The sequence below is a fragment of the Schistocerca americana genome, chromosome 1 (assembly GCF_021461395.2).
Source record: "Schistocerca americana isolate TAMUIC-IGC-003095 chromosome 1, iqSchAmer2.1, whole genome shotgun sequence".
Lineage (NCBI taxonomy): Eukaryota > Metazoa > Arthropoda > Insecta > Orthoptera > Acrididae > Schistocerca > Schistocerca americana.
Window position 1 is genome coordinate 449,539,710 of NC_060119.1, and position 21,673 is coordinate 449,561,382.

Consider the following 21,673-nt stretch of genomic DNA (forward strand, 5'->3'; position numbering starts at 1 on the left):
TTCTGTTCTGCACAGAATAAAGAAAATTGTATATAAATGCCTCATATATGTACTGTATATTAGTATTATTTACTGAACGTGGTGATTCAAGAGAGTCTCATAGAACAAACAGGGTGAACCAGAATTCCACCTAAAAATTTTCCGAGGTGTTAGTATGGACCAAAACAAGGAAAAAATAAACATGGGCTCTAAAATGCATATGTTAACAGCTGTGAGCACTTGTTCATAATTGCTACTGTGAAACACATCTCACATACTGAACAAGTACTCTTAGCTCTTAAGGTCGCTTTAGTGTCCTTGTCTAGTAGACATTTTTTCTTGTTTTGGTCCATACTTGCATCTCTCAAAATATGGAAAGCAAAGAAATATAATAGAGGGAAACATTCCATGCGGGAAAAATATATTTAAAAACAAAGATGATGTGACTTACCATACGAAAGGGCTGGCAGGTCGATAGAAACACAAACAGACACATACATACATACACACAAAATTCAAGCTTTCGCAACAAACTGTTGCCTCATCAGGAAAGAGGGAAGGAGAGGGAAAGACGAAAGGAAGTGGGTTTTAAGGGAGAGGGTAAGGAGTCATTCCAATACCAGGAGCGGAAAGATTTACCTTAGGGGGGGAAAAAGGATAGGTATACACTCGCACCCCCCCCCCCCCCCCCCCCACACACACACACACACACACACACACACACACACATCCATCCGCACATATACGGACACTGGCATTTACCCATGTCTGCCTGTGTCTGGAGATGTGTGTGTGTGTGTGTGTGTGTGTGTGTGTGTGTGGGCAAGCCTTTCTGCTCCTGGGATTGGAATGACTCCTTACCCTCTCTTAGGCTTTCCCTCTCCTTCCCTCTTTCCTGATGAAGCAACCTTGGGTTGCGAAAGCTTGAAATTTGTGCGTGTGTTTTTTTTTATTGGTCTATCTACCGCCACTATATATATAATCTGCCCAAACTCTTTGCCTTTACAAATGTCTGCTTGTGTCTGTGTATATGCGGATGGGTATGAGTGTGTATACCTTGCTTGAATTTTGTGTGTATGTTTGTGTGTCTATCAACCTGCCAGCGCTTTCGTTCGGTAAGTCACCTCATCTTTGATTTTTTTTATATATATATATATATATATATATATATATATATATATATATATATATAGTTATAATAGAGGGAAACATTCCACGTAGGAAAAATATATCTAAAAACAAAGATGATGCGACTTACCAAATGAAAGTGCTGGCAGGTCGACAGACACACAAACAAACACAAACATACACACAAAATTCAAGCTTTCGCAACAAACTGTTGCCTCATCAGGAAAGAGGGAAGGAGAGGGGAAGACGAAAGGAAGTGGGTTTTAAGGGAGAGGGTAAGGAGTCATTCCAATCCCGGGAGCGGAAAGACTTACCTTAGGGGGAAAAAAGGACAGGTATACACTCGCACACACGCACTTATATATATACACAAAATTTCATGTTGAATAATGTTGTTATAATAATAATGATGATAAGAATGTCAAAGGTCACCATTAAACCTTACTTCAGAAAAGAGCTGAACTATCGTAATTTTGCAATAAACTTCCTTATAACTTATTTGATGTTGACCAAGTGATATAAACTGCAAGACAAAAAACCACAATGCACCACAGAGGAATTATCTGAACGGGATGGAAATCAGTTGATGTGGCTTACATGTACAGACAAACAAATGATTACAGTTTCAGAACAACTGGATGATTTATTCATGAGAAAGAGATAACAAATTGAGCAAGTCAACACTGTAGTGATAACTTGTTGAGTGTCCTCCTGTGGAATATCATGCCAAATTCTGTCTATTTGGTACATTAGATTGTCAAAATCCCAAGCTGGTGAGAGAGCCCTGTCCATAACACTGCAAACATTCTAAAGTGGTGAGAGATCCAGCAACCTTGCTGGTCGAGGTAGGATTTGGCAAACACAAAGACAAGCAGTAGAATCTCTCACTGTGTGCAGCAGACATTGTCTTGCTGAAATGTGAGCCCAGGATGACTTACCAGGAAGGGTGACAAAACAGGGCACAGAATTACTTGAGAGAAAGTAAATTTCTTATCCAAGATTGCTTCTAAACAACTTTGTCTGTTACTGGTTGTGGTAAGCGTGGTTATCATCTTCAGATCTTGGTAAAAGGTTATTGCATGTCTTCTAATACAAGTACTCTCTCGCAAACATTGCCGGGTACATGTGGGAGGAGATGAACAATGCAGCGGCAAGTTAAGGTTGAGCTAGCCTGCAGTGCAGTACACAGTAGTGTGTGATATGGGCCACGTGCATGTAGCTAATTACTCTATATACTGTGGTTTCAACTTGACTTGCCGATGCACTGTCTATCTGCTGTTCAAGGGTAGCACGACAATCAAAGGTTTGCTTTGATCATGGGTGGGTGTTTTATAAATGTTGAAAAATCTAAACTGACAAATTACCCCAAGAGAGACTGCTCACAAAATTTCAAGAACCAGTGTTAAGAAAAGAATTTAGAATCTAGAGATATTCTTCAGGCCCTCTGGATATCACTCCTGTAGTGATTGTAAAGACAAAATTAGGCTGATTACAGTGCACATAAAAGCATTTAAGTGGTCATTTTTTCCCACTCTCTTTATGCGATTGGGATAGGAAGGAACCCTAACATGTGGTGGCATTTGTAGTGCACTTCAGAGTGGATTGCAAAGTATGTATGTAGATATAGGTGAATGTCTCGCACATTATGAACAGGTGGTGGGTGTACCTCTAAATTTTGCTGCTAGAATCTGTGAACTGCACTGAACATCTTCAAGCCATAAATGTTTTAATGTAATGGATTTATTGAAATATCTTGTGTAGATTATATGTACGACTTCCTTTGTTCAGTGATTGTCTTGTGCCATATTTGAAGTTGCTATTTGAAATGCATCCATACCCTTCTGTTAACGTGTTGTACACTGTTAGAAATGGAAGTGGACATTTTCATGGGATAGAGATTCTGACTCACATTTAATTGTAAATAAATATGAAGTTTCATAGAACTTACTGCATGCATAGTGAATGTGTTTGGTGCTTCTCAAAACACATTGCTTGGGTGCTTTGTAATTGTGAAGTGCAGTGTCTCGTTTGTAATGTATACTCTTCTTTTCTCAGGTGTACTGGTTTTGTGACAATGAAAGTTGGAAAAGCGGCAGCAGTTGCAGTTGGAGGTGGCATTATTTTGTTACAGATTGCAAATCATAAAGGTTATTTGAAAATTAACTGGGATAAAGTTCACAAAGAAGTAGATAAACTTGCTGATAAGGTAGAAGAAAAAGCTACAGGAGATGGTCCCAAATTCTTGGACAAGGTTAGAGTAGACTATGTATTGTAAAATAAGTATTTACATTCTGCATTTTTGTTAAAGTGAACTTTCACATACCTAAATCTATGTGACTTTTCAGGACACTTTGTTTTGTAAAGATATACTTTCCTCGGAATCTGGGTGTACTTTGACTTGTTAAATTGTACTTAAGATAGAATGTAGGTACACTGTTCTCCATCTCTTGCTTTCTAGAAATAGTGTATGTCCTTTAGTTTCAGTGACTTAAAACAAAGTTAAAGGGTTTGTATAAAAGGTAATGAGACTGATTTTTTGCTGACACGATTGTACATCGCAACCTGCGCTCACCCAGGGGGTTGGTGGTCGGTGGTGTCTGGGCGAAAACGCGTTGCGTGCCGGTTACCTGTGGCCTCCTGCTTTGGCAGCATCGTGCGTTGAGTGGACACTTCGCAAAGTCGTTGGCCATGGCACAACATGCAGCAAATGGTCAAGCAATGTTACGCCATCAAGTTTTGTGTGAGACTAGAAAAATCAGTTACGGAAACGTTGGATATGTGTCGGAAAGCCTACGGCAATGGTTGCCTGTCAAAAGCCCAGGTTTTCAGGTGGGTGAAGAGCTTCAAAGAGGGCCAGGACAGCATTGAGGACAAGAACTGCTCCAAACGCCCATCAACCAGCAAAACTGACAAAAACATTGACCAAATGCGCATTTTATTGAATACTGACTGTAGGATGAGTGTCAGAATGATAGCAGATGACTTTGGACTTGATAAAATGACAATGCACATCTTCACCAAAGAATTGTCGATAAGGAAGAAATGCGCCAAGATGGTCCCGAAGATTTTGTCAAGCATTCAAAAGCGAGTATGTGTGGATGCCTGCCAAGACGGTCTCCATAGCCTTGAAGCTGATCTGGAATTTTTAGATTAAGTTTTCGACAGAGATAAATCCTGGTGCTTCAGTACAACCGGGAGGCAAAGCGCATGAGTGCCAAATGGCTCACCGCAGCATCCCCATGTCCAAAAAGGCTCGCATGAGCAAATCGAAGGTGAAAGCCATGCTGATTGTGTTTTTCAACGTCGGTGGCATGTTTCATCGTGAGTTTATGTCCCAAGGCTAAACTGTCAATGGTGCTTCGTATTGCAAAGTGCTCAAGAGACTAAATCAAGGGTCCATCGCATTAGGCTAGCCATCGCCGATTATTGGAAGCTGCATCATGGCAACATGCTGAATCACACCACCTTCATGGTGGGATTACAATAATCGCCCCCCTTACAGGCCCAATGTGGCCCCGCCAGTCTTCCTTTTGTTTCCCAAACTAAAAACTTCTCTGAAAGAACACCATCGTGGGACCTTGGAGAAGGACCAAGCCGCCACAATGAGGGGTTTTGAAGGCCACGCTGGACTCAGCATCCGCAGCAGCATTTGAAGCATGGAAAAGTCATATGCAGGGTGTTGTTGACTCTCAAGGGTTATGCATTGAAGAGTACTAAGTGGTTGAAGCAATATCTACAATAAATTTTGTTTCACAAGCCCAGTCTCATTACTGTTTATACACGAGATACTCTCCAGTTTATCACCTTTTAGACATCATAATACAGGGCTGTATTAATTATTGCTTACTCGATACACATCACTGATACAGCTTTATGCAAAGTTAATCTTGTAAGATATTTTATTTTAACCTGTTTTCTAATGAAACCATAGCCATGGAAGGAACAGTTTTGTTATTTCGTAATCTTTCTGGATGCCCCATGTGGCTGACCTGGAATCTATTGGAAAACAAAATGCTTTCATTATGTTTCAAATAAGAAAAGTGAACCAGTTACAAAAAAAGTAACTGGTGTAGTAGTATAGCTATTTGACTACCGTATTTACTCGAATCGAAGCCGCATTTGAATCTAAGCCGCACCTGAAAAATGAGACTCGAAATCAAGGAAAAAAAATTTTCCCGAATCTAAGCCACACCTGAAATTTGAGACTCAAAATTCAAGGGGAGAAAAAAGTTTTAGGCCGCATCTCTAAATCGGAACAAAGTTGGTCCGTTGTAATATGAGACACAATTTAGGTCGAATGAATGACGATACAGCTACAGTAGTTTGGTTCAAGTTGTAAGCTTAGCAGTTAAGCTTTACCAGGTAGCCATTGCTAAGCGTCAAGCGCTCCATCTGTATATATACCGGTACCCTTCCTTTTTCACGTGCTTCGTCTGGTTTGAATTGATTGCTTATTTTTCTTTGATCTGATGAGCGCCGTTTTCTTTGTTATAGGTGATACGTCACTCTAAGCTGAAAATGCATTACTGTACTGTGTCATGCATTGTTTGTCGCATTCTGATAGTGCGTGTTTACGGCCTGTCGCCGCTCGTGGCATGGCTTGTTTTTTTGCACGCTACCGCCGCTTACAATTAAGAAGAAGAGAGGAATAGGAATAGTCTCCTTAGCGAAACAATGGCAAGAGACTGCTATTTGTTGTTACTTACACTGCTGCTTTCTTTGATAATGATCAACAAGAACCAAATAATAGATTGCGTGTGATAGAAGATGTTCTGAATGAGAGTTTATCGAAAAATTTTCTCCGTTTGAAAATCTTTGCAGGTGCCTCTTTAGTACATTACATTCTGCACAGAAATTAGTCATCTTAGATTTAAAAATTTAGTCAATTTCCGTGCTTCATTTCTGACTGAATCACTATTAGGCATAAGAATAATACAGATATAAAAATGACATGATATGTATATTCTTCCACATTTGCTGTTGTCTCACTCTAGTTTCGTAGTTTATTAGGCAGACAGGATTTAAATGAGATAGCAGCAAACACAAAACAATACATGGCAAAATGTTTATATTCGTATTATGGCGAAGAGAATACTGCATGTGATTCACAATTCATAAAAGTTGCTATTAGCAACCATCTCTTCTCACAGGTAGGAAAATATTCAGGATGTAGAGTTGGTCATATTGACAAACATCCCAAACAATCTTACCAGTCGGATTTTCGTAGTACATTGAAATGCTACTACTTTCGAAGATGAGCAATATGGAATTTGTATTTACTTCGTTGGATAATGTATGAAAATGCAGTGCTCGAAACTCGGGGCGGAGGAAAAAAGCTCGTCTTTCACCTCTCTCTCTCTCTCTCTCTCTCTCTCTCTCTCTCTCTCTTTTCCACAGAGGTTTTGGTGCCAGTATTTATCTTTGTGCCTACAAAGCCTGCCTGTGTAGCGCTACATATATTCGATGGCAGAAGTTAGTTGTGGCGGCACCCACCAACATTTTTCAGAACTTCCGCTTGCTTTGCACTCGATTCTAAGTCGCTGGCAGTTTTTTGGATTACAAAAACCAGAAAAAAAAGTGTGGCTTAGATTCGAGTAAATACGGTAAGTACTGACACACCTTTCAACTTAAGTCCTTCCTTTTTGCATATTTGTCAAAATCCTGTATTTGGGGTGCAGTCCTGCAAAAAAAGTGACAGCCTTGTCATAAAACTTCATTTTCTGCAGTGGTATAGTAACTGCCACAGGGGCACCGCAATCTCTGTTCACCACTACTTCTTACCTGTTCAGTGTATGTGAACTTAATTTATGAAGTGGATAGATTGCTTCTCACCATATAGATGAGATGTTGAGCTGCAGACAGGCACAACGAAAAGACTTCGTTCGCTTCTGATCAGTGCCCACTTCTTGCACAATTTTTGTAATTTAGAAAAAGTTTGTCGGACTTTGTTACCTGCTGTGCATTAATTGTGGTTTCCATACATTGTGGTAAGCCTGAGGATTTATCCTGCAAGTCCATGTTTAGTTACATTGGTTTGACAACCAAGCTTCAGGGATTTAGAGGTTTCAGTTTCTGCTTTTGTAACTCGTTGTTTATGGCCGTTTAATGTTATTGAAGGTAGCTTCTGAGTTTACTTTACTATTGCCTGTTGATTGTTTGTTATTGAAATCATATTTTGATGTATTATAGAACATCACTGGTAGAACAGTGACAAAGTACCATATTTATTTGTAATCGAATTACATTTCTACAGCTTCCTTAACAGCCATTGTAGCAGTTTTCCTGGGGAAGCTGTGAGAGGTAAATTATGCAGCCAGACAGGCAGCAGCAGAATTCTGTACAGTTCATCATTTGTAGTATAGATTGCTAGATTTGAGACAAGTTACCCATGTTTCACTAAAGTTTCACTAAACTCCTTGAGCATTTTCATTTGAAGACTTGATCATGTGTGCTTCAATGTGGTGGTATATGTATACTCCTCTTGTGGGTCAGCATCTCAAGTTTGCTGAATTGCTTAATGTCATCTTAATATGACAAGAACGGAGCAGTTGGAGAATCTATGTTTTGAAAGCAGTGTTTCATGTTACACATTATAATTCTTTATTAGCTGATTATTGCAAACCAAGATCCCTATTTTCCAGACATTTCTATTTCAAAGCATGTGAAAATTTTATTCAGCTGTGGGAAATGCCTTGAGTTTTCCAGACTGCAGTTTGTAGTTTCCTAGAATATGGTAATGTTGCTTGGGTGCTAGATAAGTATCTAAGTAGAAGCTAGATATAATCCCAAGTTTCTCTCTCCACAGGCACTTAACATAATTGCCATCTTTAGCCCCTTTTTTTATGTGAGAGAGAATGCCAAATGATACTTAAGATTCAGATTACATGTTAAAATCAGTTTGCTTATGATTGACTGTGAGACTATTTTAATTGATTGTAGGAATTTGATGACATACCAATTCCAAATGGGCCTCATTGAGTAAACCTCTTGGGCTTTATATAAACAACCCGTATATATATTTTTTTAAATCTTGTAGCAATGGGAAAAATCTTCAGATAACATAAAATGATCTGAAAGACTCTTTTTTGTATAGTGGAACTACAGAGCAACATTTATACACATCTGTTGTTTGCTTGCTTATCTGTTGTTGAAGTTTTTCTCAGCATGGTTAAAGGTTGTATTTCCTGATGTGGTTTGTTTGGTATTATATTCCTTTTTGAAGAAAATAAATAAAAGCTAGGGAGGTCATGGAATTACTTACATATGCATTTTACAGGTAACAAAATTAGTTCTTCATTTAATCCTTAACATCAAAATATAATTTGAAAGGTAAATAGTGGAACTGCCCTATGCAGAGAAGTATGTTGAAACTGCTCCACATTCAAACCAATAATTTTGATAATTTTGTAGCATCAGTTACTGATAAATAATTGTTCAAAGTAGTAGCTGTTGTTACCCTCTTGTTGCAAGAAAATGAACATGAACATGAATATGTTAAAAATTGTTAACCGAGCAGTTCAAGTATAGTGCGCAAAACACTGCCTCGTGAATTTTTGTATAGTTTCTTTTCCTGTTGTTGATTAATAAGGTGTAATCATAATTTGGTTTTGTGTCACCAATATGAGATTTTTCTGAATCTAATATTTTTAACAATACAATTTATGCATAATGTATTGTTCATGCCGCTCAACAATCGCTGTTAAACTGTAAAAATTGCTTAGTCCAGATGGTAAGCACAACCCTTTTCAGGCAGCTCCTGAGTTGCACAAAAATTTTCCTATGTTTTTTAACAGAAGCAATTATGCATGAAATTTTAAGAGAAATTTAAATTTTGGGCAGTTGCCATTTGTAACCAAACAGTAAATTAAAATTTTACAGGGTGATTCAAAAAGAATACCACAACTTTAAAAATGTGTATTCAATGAAAGAAACATAATATAACCTTCTGTTATACATCATTACAAAGAGTATTTAAAAAGGTTTTTTTTCACTCAAAAACAAGTTCAGAGATGTTCAATATGGCCCCCTCCAGACACTCGAGCAATATCAACCCGATACTCCAACTCGTTCCACACTCTCTGTAGCATATCAGACGTAACAGTTTGGATAGCTGCTGTTATTTCTCGTTTCAAATCATCAATGGTGGCTGGGAGAGGTGGCCGAAACACCATATCCTTAACATACCCCCATAAGAAAAAATCGCAGGGGGTAGGATCAGGGCTTCTTGGAGGCCAGTGATGAAGTGCTCTGTCACGGGCTGCCTGGCGGCCGATCCATCGCCTCGGGTAGTTGACGTTCAGGTAGTTACGGACAGATAAGTGCCAATGTGGTGGCGCTCCATCCTGCTGAAATATGAATTGTTGTGCTTCTTGTTCGAGCTGAGGGAACAGCCAATTCTCTAACATCTCCAGATACTGTAGTCCAGTTACAGTAGCACCTTCGAAGAAAAAGGGATCAAAAACTTTATTGGCTGAAATGGCACAGAAAACGTTCACCTTAGGCGAGTCAAGTTCATATTGAGTTGTTTCCCGCGGATTCTCAGTGCCCCATATACAGATATTGTGACGGTTGACTTTCCCGTTAGTGTGGAAAGTTGCTTCATCACTAAACACAATCTTTGAAATGAAAGATTCATCTGTTTCCATTTGAGCAAGGATAAAATCACAGAAATGTACAGCTAAATGAAACTTTATAGCTCCCTTAATTCGCCGACAGATTGTGCTTAGCTCTGCCTTTTGTCGTTGCAGAGTTTTAAATTCCTAAAGTTGTGGTATTCTTTTTGAATTACCGTGTGTAATGGAAAATAACAAGTAAAGGTGAAATAATGCACTCAAAGATTATCTTCCATAAGTTGTGCTCCACAACTTTTTTTTTTTTTTTACAAAGAAAATTTTGTAATATGATATCCCATAAAGCTGCTAAAATTTTTAGTGTTCTACAAATAGTTTTGACAGTATGTTGTGGTTTGACAGACTGAAATTTTTTAAATAGTATATATAAAGTCTACAATTTTAAAATATGTAAGGTATCTCTTTGGCACTGTGAAAGTAAGTGGCAGTGGAGTATGTCATGACATCATCTAATCCAAGGCTAGTCCTGTTCAACTATTACTAGGAGGATAAAGCCTATGACTTGCTTAAGTGAAATAAAAAATATTATTTGACTTGTTTAGTAGTACCCTGCATGGTGCTCATGCTTTAGTATGTAAGACAATCTGCCAGCTGAACTTCAAGTGACACAAAACCATGATACATGAAGAAAAGTTGTATGAGAGCTTCGTTGAAATCTCTTCAATGCTTGAATCATTTGGCTGACATTATTATTAGCAAAAGAATGTCAAATTTGGTGATTTATGCACTTGTATTTGCTGTATCCTGCGAAACTTTATTAGGGTGATTTTGATCTCACCCTGTTACTTAAAGTGCACTTTCACCAGACGTTAACTCAACAGTAATTGTAAATTTATAAAATCAATTGTCACTGGAGTGCGAGTTGATCACTGCAGAGCACAAGTAGAGCTCTGGTGAACTAGTGTGATGTTACTGGTAATTCCATGACACAAGAAGAAAACAATGTGAAACATGACCCTAAAATTTATTGTCGAAGTGGGACGAAAGCTGCCATGATCAATTGAAACTGAATTTCATTGTTAAGGAGACATTCATAGCTGTGGTCCATGTACTTTCATATTGCAATGAGAGCAGTTGAGTATTTATAGACTGCTCTTTTGTGGAATTTTTTTCTTTTTTCTTGGAGGGGGATTTTGATTAGGATTACATTATAGTGGAAAGAAAAGATGTGCACCATCAGAAAATGGGAATGAATATGTATGAAAGTTAAAAGGAGAGTGGTTATAAAATGATAAAGAAAAGGTTGTGATTCTCAATAGCATAATGTAAAGCAAATGGACATAGCTTTTTTGTGTAAGTTTGTAGCAGAATATGCTGAATAATTTTTTCCTTGTTTAATTTTTTAGTTTTAGGGGCAACTGGGAAAATACATGGTTGTGCATCATTTACAAACAGTTCTCAGAGCTTGAGTCCTTGATAGTCAAGAGCTAAATAAAGAGCTGTCAGTACTCCCTGTATCCTTCTTTGGCAAAAAAAATTAGTTAATACCCCCTCAATCCTTCTGTACTAGTTTAACTCATCTCCATTTTTTATTTTTGTTTTTATTATTTTTTAACATTTTTCTCAGAGCTGCAGTCAACATGTGGATTTTTTTTTAAAACTGTCGTCACGCCATGTATCCTTTGTGGCTGTTAATGCCGCTTTCCTCTAGTCTTATAATTTACAGAACTGTCGTAATATTAGTACAGGGACCTGGGAACCAGTCAGGTGTCAGGTACAGCATTTGGATTCTTTTGTTTTGTTTGCTTGTTTGTTTTGCAAATGCAAAGAATTCATATAGATTTGTTGTAGCTAGTGTTCACACCATCCAAATATTTGTTGTGTACATAATGTCTTTCTTCCCATGGCATCCCTAGATGTCTACATTTCTCTCTGTTATTCTGTTACAACTAAGACAACTTCAGCACCTGATGTCATGTGTCCTTCCTCTGTTCTCTTAGTACAAGATTTCATAAGTTAAATATTTATTTTACAACTTACCTTCTGTAGCACTGTGGGAAATTGAGCTAATAAACATAGAATATATTGTGTTTAATCTGTCGTCATTTATCAGTACACTTGTATTTACGATAAAGGCTCATTGTCAGTCTCTTACCAAAAATGTAGTGTTATCCATTCTCATTGTTTAGTGTTACATCTTGTGTGTGTTAACTTACATTTTAGTTAATGTTGTAGGCATTATAGTTTTCATGTTTACCACAAAGAACTCTTTTTTTACAGATTTAACATCTTTCTTAATTTTTGCAGGTGGGTGCTTTTGCGCGTGCAAATACTCCTGCAGCTGCTGGGTTTGTTGGGGGCTTTTTAATAGGAATAGCTTCCTCTTAAAATACTTTCTCTCAATTTTGTAATAAAGAATTTTATCAGTTAAATTGCTTCCTGTTTTAGGTAAGACATTTAGCTGCTGTGATTGGTAATTTAACATAATATCTTCTTCGTTAGTGCTCTTTAACTACTGTGACTACATGATGCTTCAACTTTAATTGTGTAGTTGGTATAACAAGCATGGCTTGTGCGATAGTGCAGTACACTTGTGCTTTTTGTGTTCTCATAATCTCTTAGAGCTAGATGCTGGAGATATAAATTATTTATTTCTTTTTTATAAGTAGACTAGAAATGTATAACCATTGTATGGTACTGTTCCTTGAATTTCTCGTGCATGTAATTCAACTTTTATTAGGTTTAATTTTTGCTGAGCTGAGGATCGTAATCTGCAGGTTGATTTGTTTCAATGCGGTATCCAGTTTGGCTGTATGTTCATATCATAAACCTTGCTTTATAACAATATTTCTATATTAAATTTCTCACAACTTGTGAAAGCTTAAATTTTTCCATTTTATGTTGTTTGGTGTGTCATCAAACACTTTGTGTGTAAAATTTGATAACTGACCAACTGAGTCACATACAAACCCTTAGTAATAACTAATCATAATTGCAGAATGTTCACTGGATGTCACTTTTATGTCTTTTATTAACTTCATATAGCCTTTAATAGCAACTCTGTGTAGCATATGGTGCTTTAATTTTTTTAGCAGCTCTTCTGGCTTCTTACGAAATAAGATATTTCTGCTGGCAATGTTTGGAGATGAATGATGAGGCAAACATTATACTCTGTACATAATTCTGAAACCAAATTGCTGGTTCCCATGAATTTGTATGAAGACACATTTTAAATTTTTGGGGGAAAGAACTCAAAAATTAAATTGGTGATAAGTAAAGTTATCTGTGTTGAGAGTCAACAGACATAAAAAGATGTTTAAGAATAGAGATAACACAAACAGCAGTGTATCTTTGCATTAGAAAAATAACAGCATATTAGAGCAAATAAGACTAAATACAAACTAAAAAGGAAACTTGACCATTTGTCAAGGGGGAGAGAATGTAACTGAACTGATGGAAAATCAGCAGTGAAATATTATAGACAGATCAGATTTGAAACTGAGAGAAGTTAGAAATGGTGAAGTGGGCATAGGTGTACTGAAATAAGGAAAGGGACTATTAAAAATATAAGCGTAAATGAGGCAGATGTGGGTAGCAACAGAGGTTAAACAAATAAACAGTCAGGAATTAACAAACTAAAAGACAAGACAAGAAGCTGCAAAATGGAAGAAAGATACGTTTAAGAAAAATAAAGACCCATGAAACTATTACCAGTGTATGGACATAAGAAAGTGGAGGTACACTCATTTGAGAGATTGGAATAAGATTAGTCTTGATACAAGTTTGGAACCAAGCACAACTTAGTTCCAAGTTTTGATCTGTAAACCTCTGTTACCTGTGCCAAGAGAGAGAATATAAATCATGTTGAAGTAGCAACTAATGTCACTGCCAATATAGTGCAAAGCAAATCAATCTCGGAAATATTGTGTTGTTATTGTTAGTGCATGAGAGAGATATTATGACATGGTTGTCCTAAAAGCTGCTCTCTCTTTGAAGAAATGGAGCTACCATTGTTGGAGCTAGAGGGAGAGAGAGCAGAAGAGTGTATAGTAGACATTTGAGAGGGGACAGGGAGCAGAATCCTAAGGATATGAACCATTCAGAGTGATGAGGAAGTTGTTATCATTGATATACTAAAAGACATTAATCATCTCCTGGACTGTCTAAAATCAGCCTCTGATTCACCACTAGTGTTGCATCACCTCCTTCCAAACCAGTATTCCCCATGTACCTGAACCGAGCGAGGTGGCGCTGTGGTTAGCACACTGGACTCGCATTCGGGAGGACGAGGGTTCAATCCCGTCTCCGGCCATCCTGATTTAGGTTTTCCGTGATTTCCCTAAATCGCTTCAGGCAAATGCTGGGATGGTTCCTTTGAAAGGGCACGGCCGACTTCCTTCCCCATCCTTCCCTCATCCGAGCTTGCGCTCCGTCTCTAATGACCTCGTTGTCGACGGGACGTTAAACACTAATCTCCTCCTCCTCCTCCTATGTACCTGGTCTGCTGTTGCTGAACATTATATGAAACAGTGTCTGTCTGAAAGAAAACTTATGAATGTCAGCTATGTCTTAGTTAGTTCTATACTTGCCAGTAATTTCTCCATGCACTGCGAGATGATTGCTGTTGGTAGAGGAACCAAGACTGTACCCTATAACATTGATATATTGGCCACTGAACTTAATACATCTTAATTTTTGAAAATAAAATGCCTGACTCTCATACCTTCATCCAGTGTTGGCCTCCATCTCACTGATAATCATCGCCATTGTAATGTAAATTCAAAACTGCCAACAAACAATTGCTTCTGTACTTTTACAGATGCCACCTTTCCATCTAAAGTGCACTTTTACCCTACAGCATTTGTGTTTTTTGTGAATGCGTCTATTAGATACTGTTTTGCTACCCATATATGCAGTAAGTTTAATGTCTACCATCTTTCTCACAATTAAACTACCAGCGTACCCATCCAGACAGCCGATAATGTTAAAGTGTCTGTTTCAAGGACAGGGGGATGCACGCCAGCTCCAGATCGAATTCGCCTCAAAGATTACTGGTGAGGGCCAGTTTGCCATCCAGTCTTGATGTGGCTTTTAGGCAGCTTTCTACAACCTCTTAGGAAAGTATGGGGCTGGTCCCTAAGTGCCACCTCTGTTGCACGATGTGCAAACACTTAACAGCAATGTCAGTTTTGACCTTGCAATGTACATTACATACAGGCAGAAGGGGTATGTGGATTCCTGCCAGGTGGAGCCGGTAGTAGCTTTAAAAAGCCTTTGAGAGTGGCAAAAATACAATAACAACAGCCTATACACAGGTATTTTTTGTTGTCAGGTAAACTGAAGAAGTACTGTACCAATCCTGACCCAGAGTTGGCTGAATATAGAGCACCAAAATGGGTCGAACCTACTATGATGATTCACAAGCATATTCCCTATTATAATTCCACCACCTCAGTATTACAGTCTCATTTCCAAAACACCAAAAGCAATTTCCTTGTAAAGACTATGTCTTAGAATATAAATGTTAAAGAATTTTCAGTAGTACACACACTCGTGCATTTGAAATAAAGGTGAAACATAATCCTGTGCATGAGAATGAAATGTGTGCATGGATCAGCAAGGCCTTCATGCTGCATAATGCTGGATGTGGTTCACCAAGAGGATATTAAGCTGTCAAAAGAGGCTTATCGCTCAAGTGCAATTGCTAGCCTTTGTGCAGAGGCTGGTGGCCATTCATTGTCTATTCGATGTCTTCTACTTATGGTATGCCAAACTTAAAGGATTCTGTCCTTCCTAAATGGCCAGCATCCAGCTCCCTTGCACAGCCGTGACTGAGATGCTTGTTCTATCACCACCTGTGGGCAATGAGGCTGTTTCAGATCCATGCAAGGGAGAGCATAAGAGTTGTTATAGGTGGAGGGCATTAAGATCCAAAGCCAGGGGTGGAGGTTGAGATCAACCTGGCTACTAAAGGAACGCGGGTTACTTTTCGAATTACCTGCATAGCAGAACAACTGTACCCAAACCAAACTTTTAAAATTAAACTTAATCACATTTTAAATGCCCTACCCCCTGGATTTTATTGTTTACACAGTTGGGACCAAATAGAGGTATTCTGTCAGCAGCGCCATTGTTCTCAAGGTAGGGTTCTGAGAGCAGTTTTCAGTTCATTTTGCAGAATTGTTCGCTATCCTGAGCACACCTTGGATCAGATGAGATGGCATTGTGACGATAAATTTATTATCTGCTCAAATTGCCAAAGTGTTCCTCGTGCTATTAGTTAGATGTATCCAGCAGGTCAGATGAAGCAAGACAAGCAGGAACAAGCAGAACGCTCTTCTTTTCACGCAAAGGTAGGAAAAGCAAATAATTTTCTGCAGGGTTCCAGGGCACACAGGGATCTGGGAAATGAACCCTGATGTGGCTCTTCCACCTCCTGCTTCCTGTTCAGTCCCCCTGCGCACTGTTACGACAATGAGCCAGAAGATCATTTGTCAGTGGGGGGTTCAGTCGCCGGAAGTGGGGAATAATAAGTTGTGTTCAGTGGAACTTTCAGTGCAACCATGGCTCACCTCCTTCCAACCACGATGAGCTGAAGAAGTATCTTTTACAAGGCTTAGAGTAGAACAATGCCAATTGACAAATTGTTTTTTCTTACGTCATAAGGACCCCCCCCCCCCCCCCCCCCCCCTCCGTGCATCACAGATGTGGTTTGCAACTGTTGATATAACATATTTTAATTAAGTGTGCTTAATATGATGCCCTGAGGGAAGATCTGGCCCTCCCACAAGACCTGCCCTCAATTTTAACCAGTAATGAGATGAGTGTGTGTTATGTCTTGGATTCTTCCTAAAATATTGAATGTGAATTTTAATGTGTCTTTGAGTGGCTCAGTCACCCATTATTTCTAAGTCATCACCCAACCACAGTCATCTGTCCCTTTTTTAATTGTATCTGTACTGATATTTTATCTAGTTATTCTGCTATGTTTCATCTGATTTTTGTTGTTGGCCACTTACGAATCTCACCATCACTGAGTTGTTTTTTCATACAACATGGTTTTCCAATTTATTGTTACTTTTTACTAGACTTTCACTGTGCTTGTCCGTGTTTAATTCAAGCAAGGGCACTGATGACCTTGCTGTTTAGCACCCTAACCCACAAATCACCACCACCACCACCACCACCACCACCACCACCACATGTGTGAAGATAATCAGTCCTTTTATTTTTTATAATATGTGCTTAGCTTGTATTAAATTGGTGTACGGTAGAAAATAGTCATCATCATCATTAGTTGCCTAACATACAGATAAATAATCTGGATTGTGTATGGTCAGAGTTGTTCATATGAGGCTTCATCATCTTTGGACTGCCAAGGTCACTGCCCTGAAACTACAGGGTGTTTCAAAAATGACCGGTATATTTGAAACGGCAATAAAAACTAAACGAGCAGCGATAGAAATACACCGTTTGTTGCAATATGCTTGGGACAACAGTACATTTTGAGGCAGACAAACTTTCGAAATTACAGTAGTTACAATTTTCAACAACAGATGGCGCTGCAAGTGATGTGAAAGATATAGAAGACAACGCAGTCTGTGGGTGCGCCATTCTGTACGTCGTCTTTCTGCTGTAAGCGTGTGCTGTTCACAACGTGCAAGTGTGCTGTAGAAAACATGGTTTATTCCTTAGAACAGAGGATTTTTCTGGTGTTGGAATTCCACTGCCTAGAACACAGTGTTGTTGCAACAAGACGAAGTTTTCAACGGAGGTTTAATGTAACCAAAGGACCGAAAAGCGATACAATAAAGGATCTGTTTGAAAAATTTCAACGGACTGGGAACGTGACGGATGAACGTGCTGGAAAGGTAGGGCGACCGCGTACGGCAACCACAGAGGGCAACGCGCAGATAGTGCAGCAGGTGATCCAACAGCGGCCTCGGGTTTCCGTTCGCTGTGTTGCAGCTGCGGTCCAAATGACGCCAACGTTCACGTATCGTCTCATGCGCCAGAAGCTTATTTTTACCTGGACGGCTTCGTCAATAAACAGAACTGGCACATATGGGGAACCGAAAAGCCCCATGTTGCAGTCCCATCGTCCCTGCATCCTCAAAAAGTACTGGTCTGGGCCGCCATTTCTTCCAAAGGAATCATTGGCCCATTTTTCAGATCCGAAACAATTACTGCATCACGCTATCTGGACATTCTTCGTGAATTTGTGGCGGTACAAACTGCCTTAGACGACACTGCGAACACCTCGTGGTTTATGCAAGATGGTGCCCGGCCACATCGCACGGCCGACATCTTTAATTTCATGAATGAATATTTCGATGATCGTGTGATTGCTTTGGGCTATCCGAAACATACAGGAGGCGGCGTGGATTGGCCTCCCTATTCGCCAGACATGAACCCCTGTGACTTCTTTCTGTGGGGACACTTGAAAGACCAGGTGTACCGCCAGAATCCAGAAACAATTGAACAGCTGAAGCAGTACATCTCATCTGCATGTGAAGCCATTCCACCAGACACGTTGTCAAAGGTTTCGGGTAATTTCATTCAGAGACTACGCCATATTATTGCTACGCATGGTGGATATGTGGAAAATATCGTATTATAGAGTTTCCCAGACCGCAGCGCCATCTGTTGTTGAAAATTGTAACTACTGTAATTTCGAAAGTTTGTCTGCCTGAAAATGTACTGTTGTCTCAAGCATATTGCAACAAACGGTGTATTTCTATCGCTGCTCGTTTAGTTTTTATTGCCGTTTCAAATATACCGGTCATTTTTGAAACACCCTGTGTGTGTGTGTGTGTGTGTGTGTGTGTGTGTGTGTGTGTGTGTGTGTGTGTGCGCGCGCGCGGCGTTAACCAGTAAGGACATTGGCTTTCACTCGACACCTAGCTTGGCTATTAATTTGCATAAATAATTGTTATAATAAAATTGTGTCATCAGCTGTTCCATCGAGCAGCTTATTTATTTATTTGCTCCCTGTCCTCACTGATCTTGTGAATTATTATTGTAAAGTTTATGTATTGATCTGTCATTGCTTTTTGAATTAATATATCTCCCCCCTTCGTATCAGTCCATGATTTTTGTACACTCCTGGAAATGGAAAAAAGAACACATTGACACCGGTGTGTCAGACCCACCATACTTGCTCCGGACACTGCGAGAGGGCTGTACAAGCAATGATCACACGCACGGCACAGCGAACACACCAGGAACCGCGGTGTTGGCTGTCGAATGGCGCTAGCTGCGCAGCATTTGTGCACCGCCGCCGTCAGTGTCAGCCAGTTTGCCGTGGCATACGGAGCTCCATCGCAGTCTTTAACACTGGTAGCATGCCGCGACAGCGTGGACGTGAACCGTATGTGCAGTTGACGGACTTTGAGCGAGGGCGTATAGTGGGCATGCAAGAGGCCGGGTGGACGTACCGCCGAATTGCTCAACACGTGGGGCGTGAGGTCTCCACAGTACATCGATGTTGTCGCCAGTGGTCGGCGGAAGGTGCACGTGCCCGTCGACCTGGGACCGGACCGGACCGCAGCGACGCACGGATGCACGCCAAGACCGTAGGATCCTACGCAGTGCCGTAGGGGACCGCACCACCACTTCCCAGCAAATTAGGGACACTGTTGCTCCTGGGGTATCGGCGAGGACCATTCGCAACCGTCTCCATGAAGCTGGGCTACGGACCCGCACACCGTTAGGACGTCTTCCGCTCACGCCCCAACATCGTGCAGCCCGCCTCCAGTGGTGTCGCGACAGGCGTGAATGGAGGGACGAATGGAGACGTGTCGTCTTCAGCGATGAGAGTCGCTTCTGCCTTGGTGCCAATGATGGTCGTATGCGTGTTTGGCGCCGCGCAGGTGAGCGCCACAATCAGGACTGCATACGACCGAGGCACACAGAGCCAACACCCGGCATCATGGTGTGGGGAGCGATCTCCTACACTGGCCGTACACCACTGGTGATCGTCGAGGGCACACTGAATAGTGCACGGTACATCCAAACCGTCATCGAACCCATCGTTCTACCATTCCTAGACCGGCAAGGGAACTTGCTGTTCCAACAGGACAATGCACGTCCGCATGTATCCCGTGCCACCCAACGTGCTCTAGAAGGTGTAAGTTAACTACCCTGGCCAGCAAGATCTCCGGATCTGTCCCCCATTGAGCATGTTTGGGACTGGATGAAGCGTCGTCTCACGCGGTCTGCACGTCCAGCACGAACGCTGGTCCAACTGAGGCGCCAGGTGGAAATGGCATGGCAAGCCGTTCCACAGGACTACATCCAGCATCTCTACGATCGTCTCCATGGGAGAATAGCAGCCTGCATTGCTGCGAAAGGTGGATATACACTGTACTAGTGCCGACATTGTGCATGCTCTGTTGCCTGTGTCTATGTGCCTGTGGTTCTGTCAGTGTGATCATGTGATGTATCTGACCCCAGGAATGTGTCAATAAAGTTTCCCCTTCCTGGGACAATGAATTCACGGTGTTCTTATTTCAATTTCCAGGAGTGTATTTGTGCTCTTCACATATTTTTGTTTCATTTATTTAAAATGCTCCATTACAGTAGTACTACATGTTTAGATACCAAGACACACAAAGTAGTAGTCTAATCATGAGGTGTTACAATGGTATGAATGAAAACTGTTTACAATAGAAAACTTCTGTATGATCGATGTAAGTTTTCCAGGTTCAACACAACAAAGGCATACTAACAATTATATTCGCAACAGTAAGCTTCTGTATGGTTGATATAAGGTTTTCAGGTAGAATATCATTTTTTTAGCTTTTATAACAATGAAAACAATCAATTATTGATAAAAATTTTTAATTGGATAGATAAAAATCTACTCACCAAGCGGGGGCAGAACACACATGTATGACTGTTGTGATTGGTAAGCTTTTGGAGCCAGTGAATCCTCCTTCAGGCAGAAGGGTTGAAGGGGAAGGAAGAAGGGTGAAGGAAAAGGACTGTAGAGGTCTAGGAAAAGGGGTAGATTTTGGGAAAGTCACCCAGAACCGTAGGGCAGAGGATACTTAGCGCACAGGATGAGAAGAAAACACTGTTTGTTGGGGACTGCATCAGACGAGATATGAAAACTTGATAGCTTAAAGGTGGAAGACAGGGTAATATGCAAGACAGAGATTGATATTAAAACAACGTGCTCAAGTTAATAAGAGTGAGAAGCTAACTGAATTGTGCGTAACAGAGGTGGGAGGGGACAGTGAAAAATATACAGGAAAGACAATGAAAGATGAAGCAAAGAGTAGTTACAGTGAAGAAAAGCTGAGACAGAAGAAATTAACATAAATTAAGGCCATGTGGATGACGAGATCCAAGGACTGCTGTAGTGCTAGTTCCCACCTGCGGAGTTCTGAGAAACTGGTGTCTGGAGGAAGAATCCAGATGGCACTTGTGGTGAAACAGGTGCCAAGGTCACAAACATCATGTTTTAGAGCATGCTCTGGAACAGGATATTGCAAGTTGCCAGTATATACCCTCTGCCTTTGCCCATTCAGTCTAATAGATAATTTCGTGGTAGTCATGCCAATATAGAAGGCTGAACAGTGTTTACATATTAACTGGTGTATGACGTGTCGTTTTGCAGGTGGCCCTTTGATAGTATGTTTTGCCAGGCTATTATAGGTGGTGGTAGGAGGGTGCATAAGGCAAGTCTTGCAGCGGGGACGGTCGCAGGGGTAGGAGCCATAGGGTGGGGAGATGAATGCAGAAGGAGCATAGAGTCTGACAAGAATATTGCGGAGATTGGGATGGCAACGCGAAGCTATTCTAGATGTGGTGGGCAAAATTTCATACAGAATGGATCTCATTCCAGAACATCCCATCCAATCCTGGTACTGCTGATCCCTCCACAGAACAGCTTTGGAGCATGCCATCAGTGACTCAGTATTATCCTGGTCTGGAATATGTTAATCAGCTGCTTCAACAGGACCATGACTTTCAAAATCATTCCCAGCAGT

The 21,673-nt window shown here is 40.4% G+C and overlaps 1 protein-coding gene across 1 annotated transcript in view; it reads left to right on the forward strand.

The window, feature by feature from the left end:
* LOC124603132 (FUN14 domain-containing protein 1-like) overlaps positions 1-21,673 on the forward strand; it is an 82,760-nt gene that overhangs the window by 32,470 nt on the left and 28,617 nt on the right. The window contains exon 3 of the mRNA XM_047136373.1: positions 3,163-3,358. Coding sequence (XP_046992329.1) covers positions 3,163-3,358 — 196 coding nt within the window. The remainder of the gene's footprint in view (positions 1-3,162; positions 3,359-21,673) is intronic.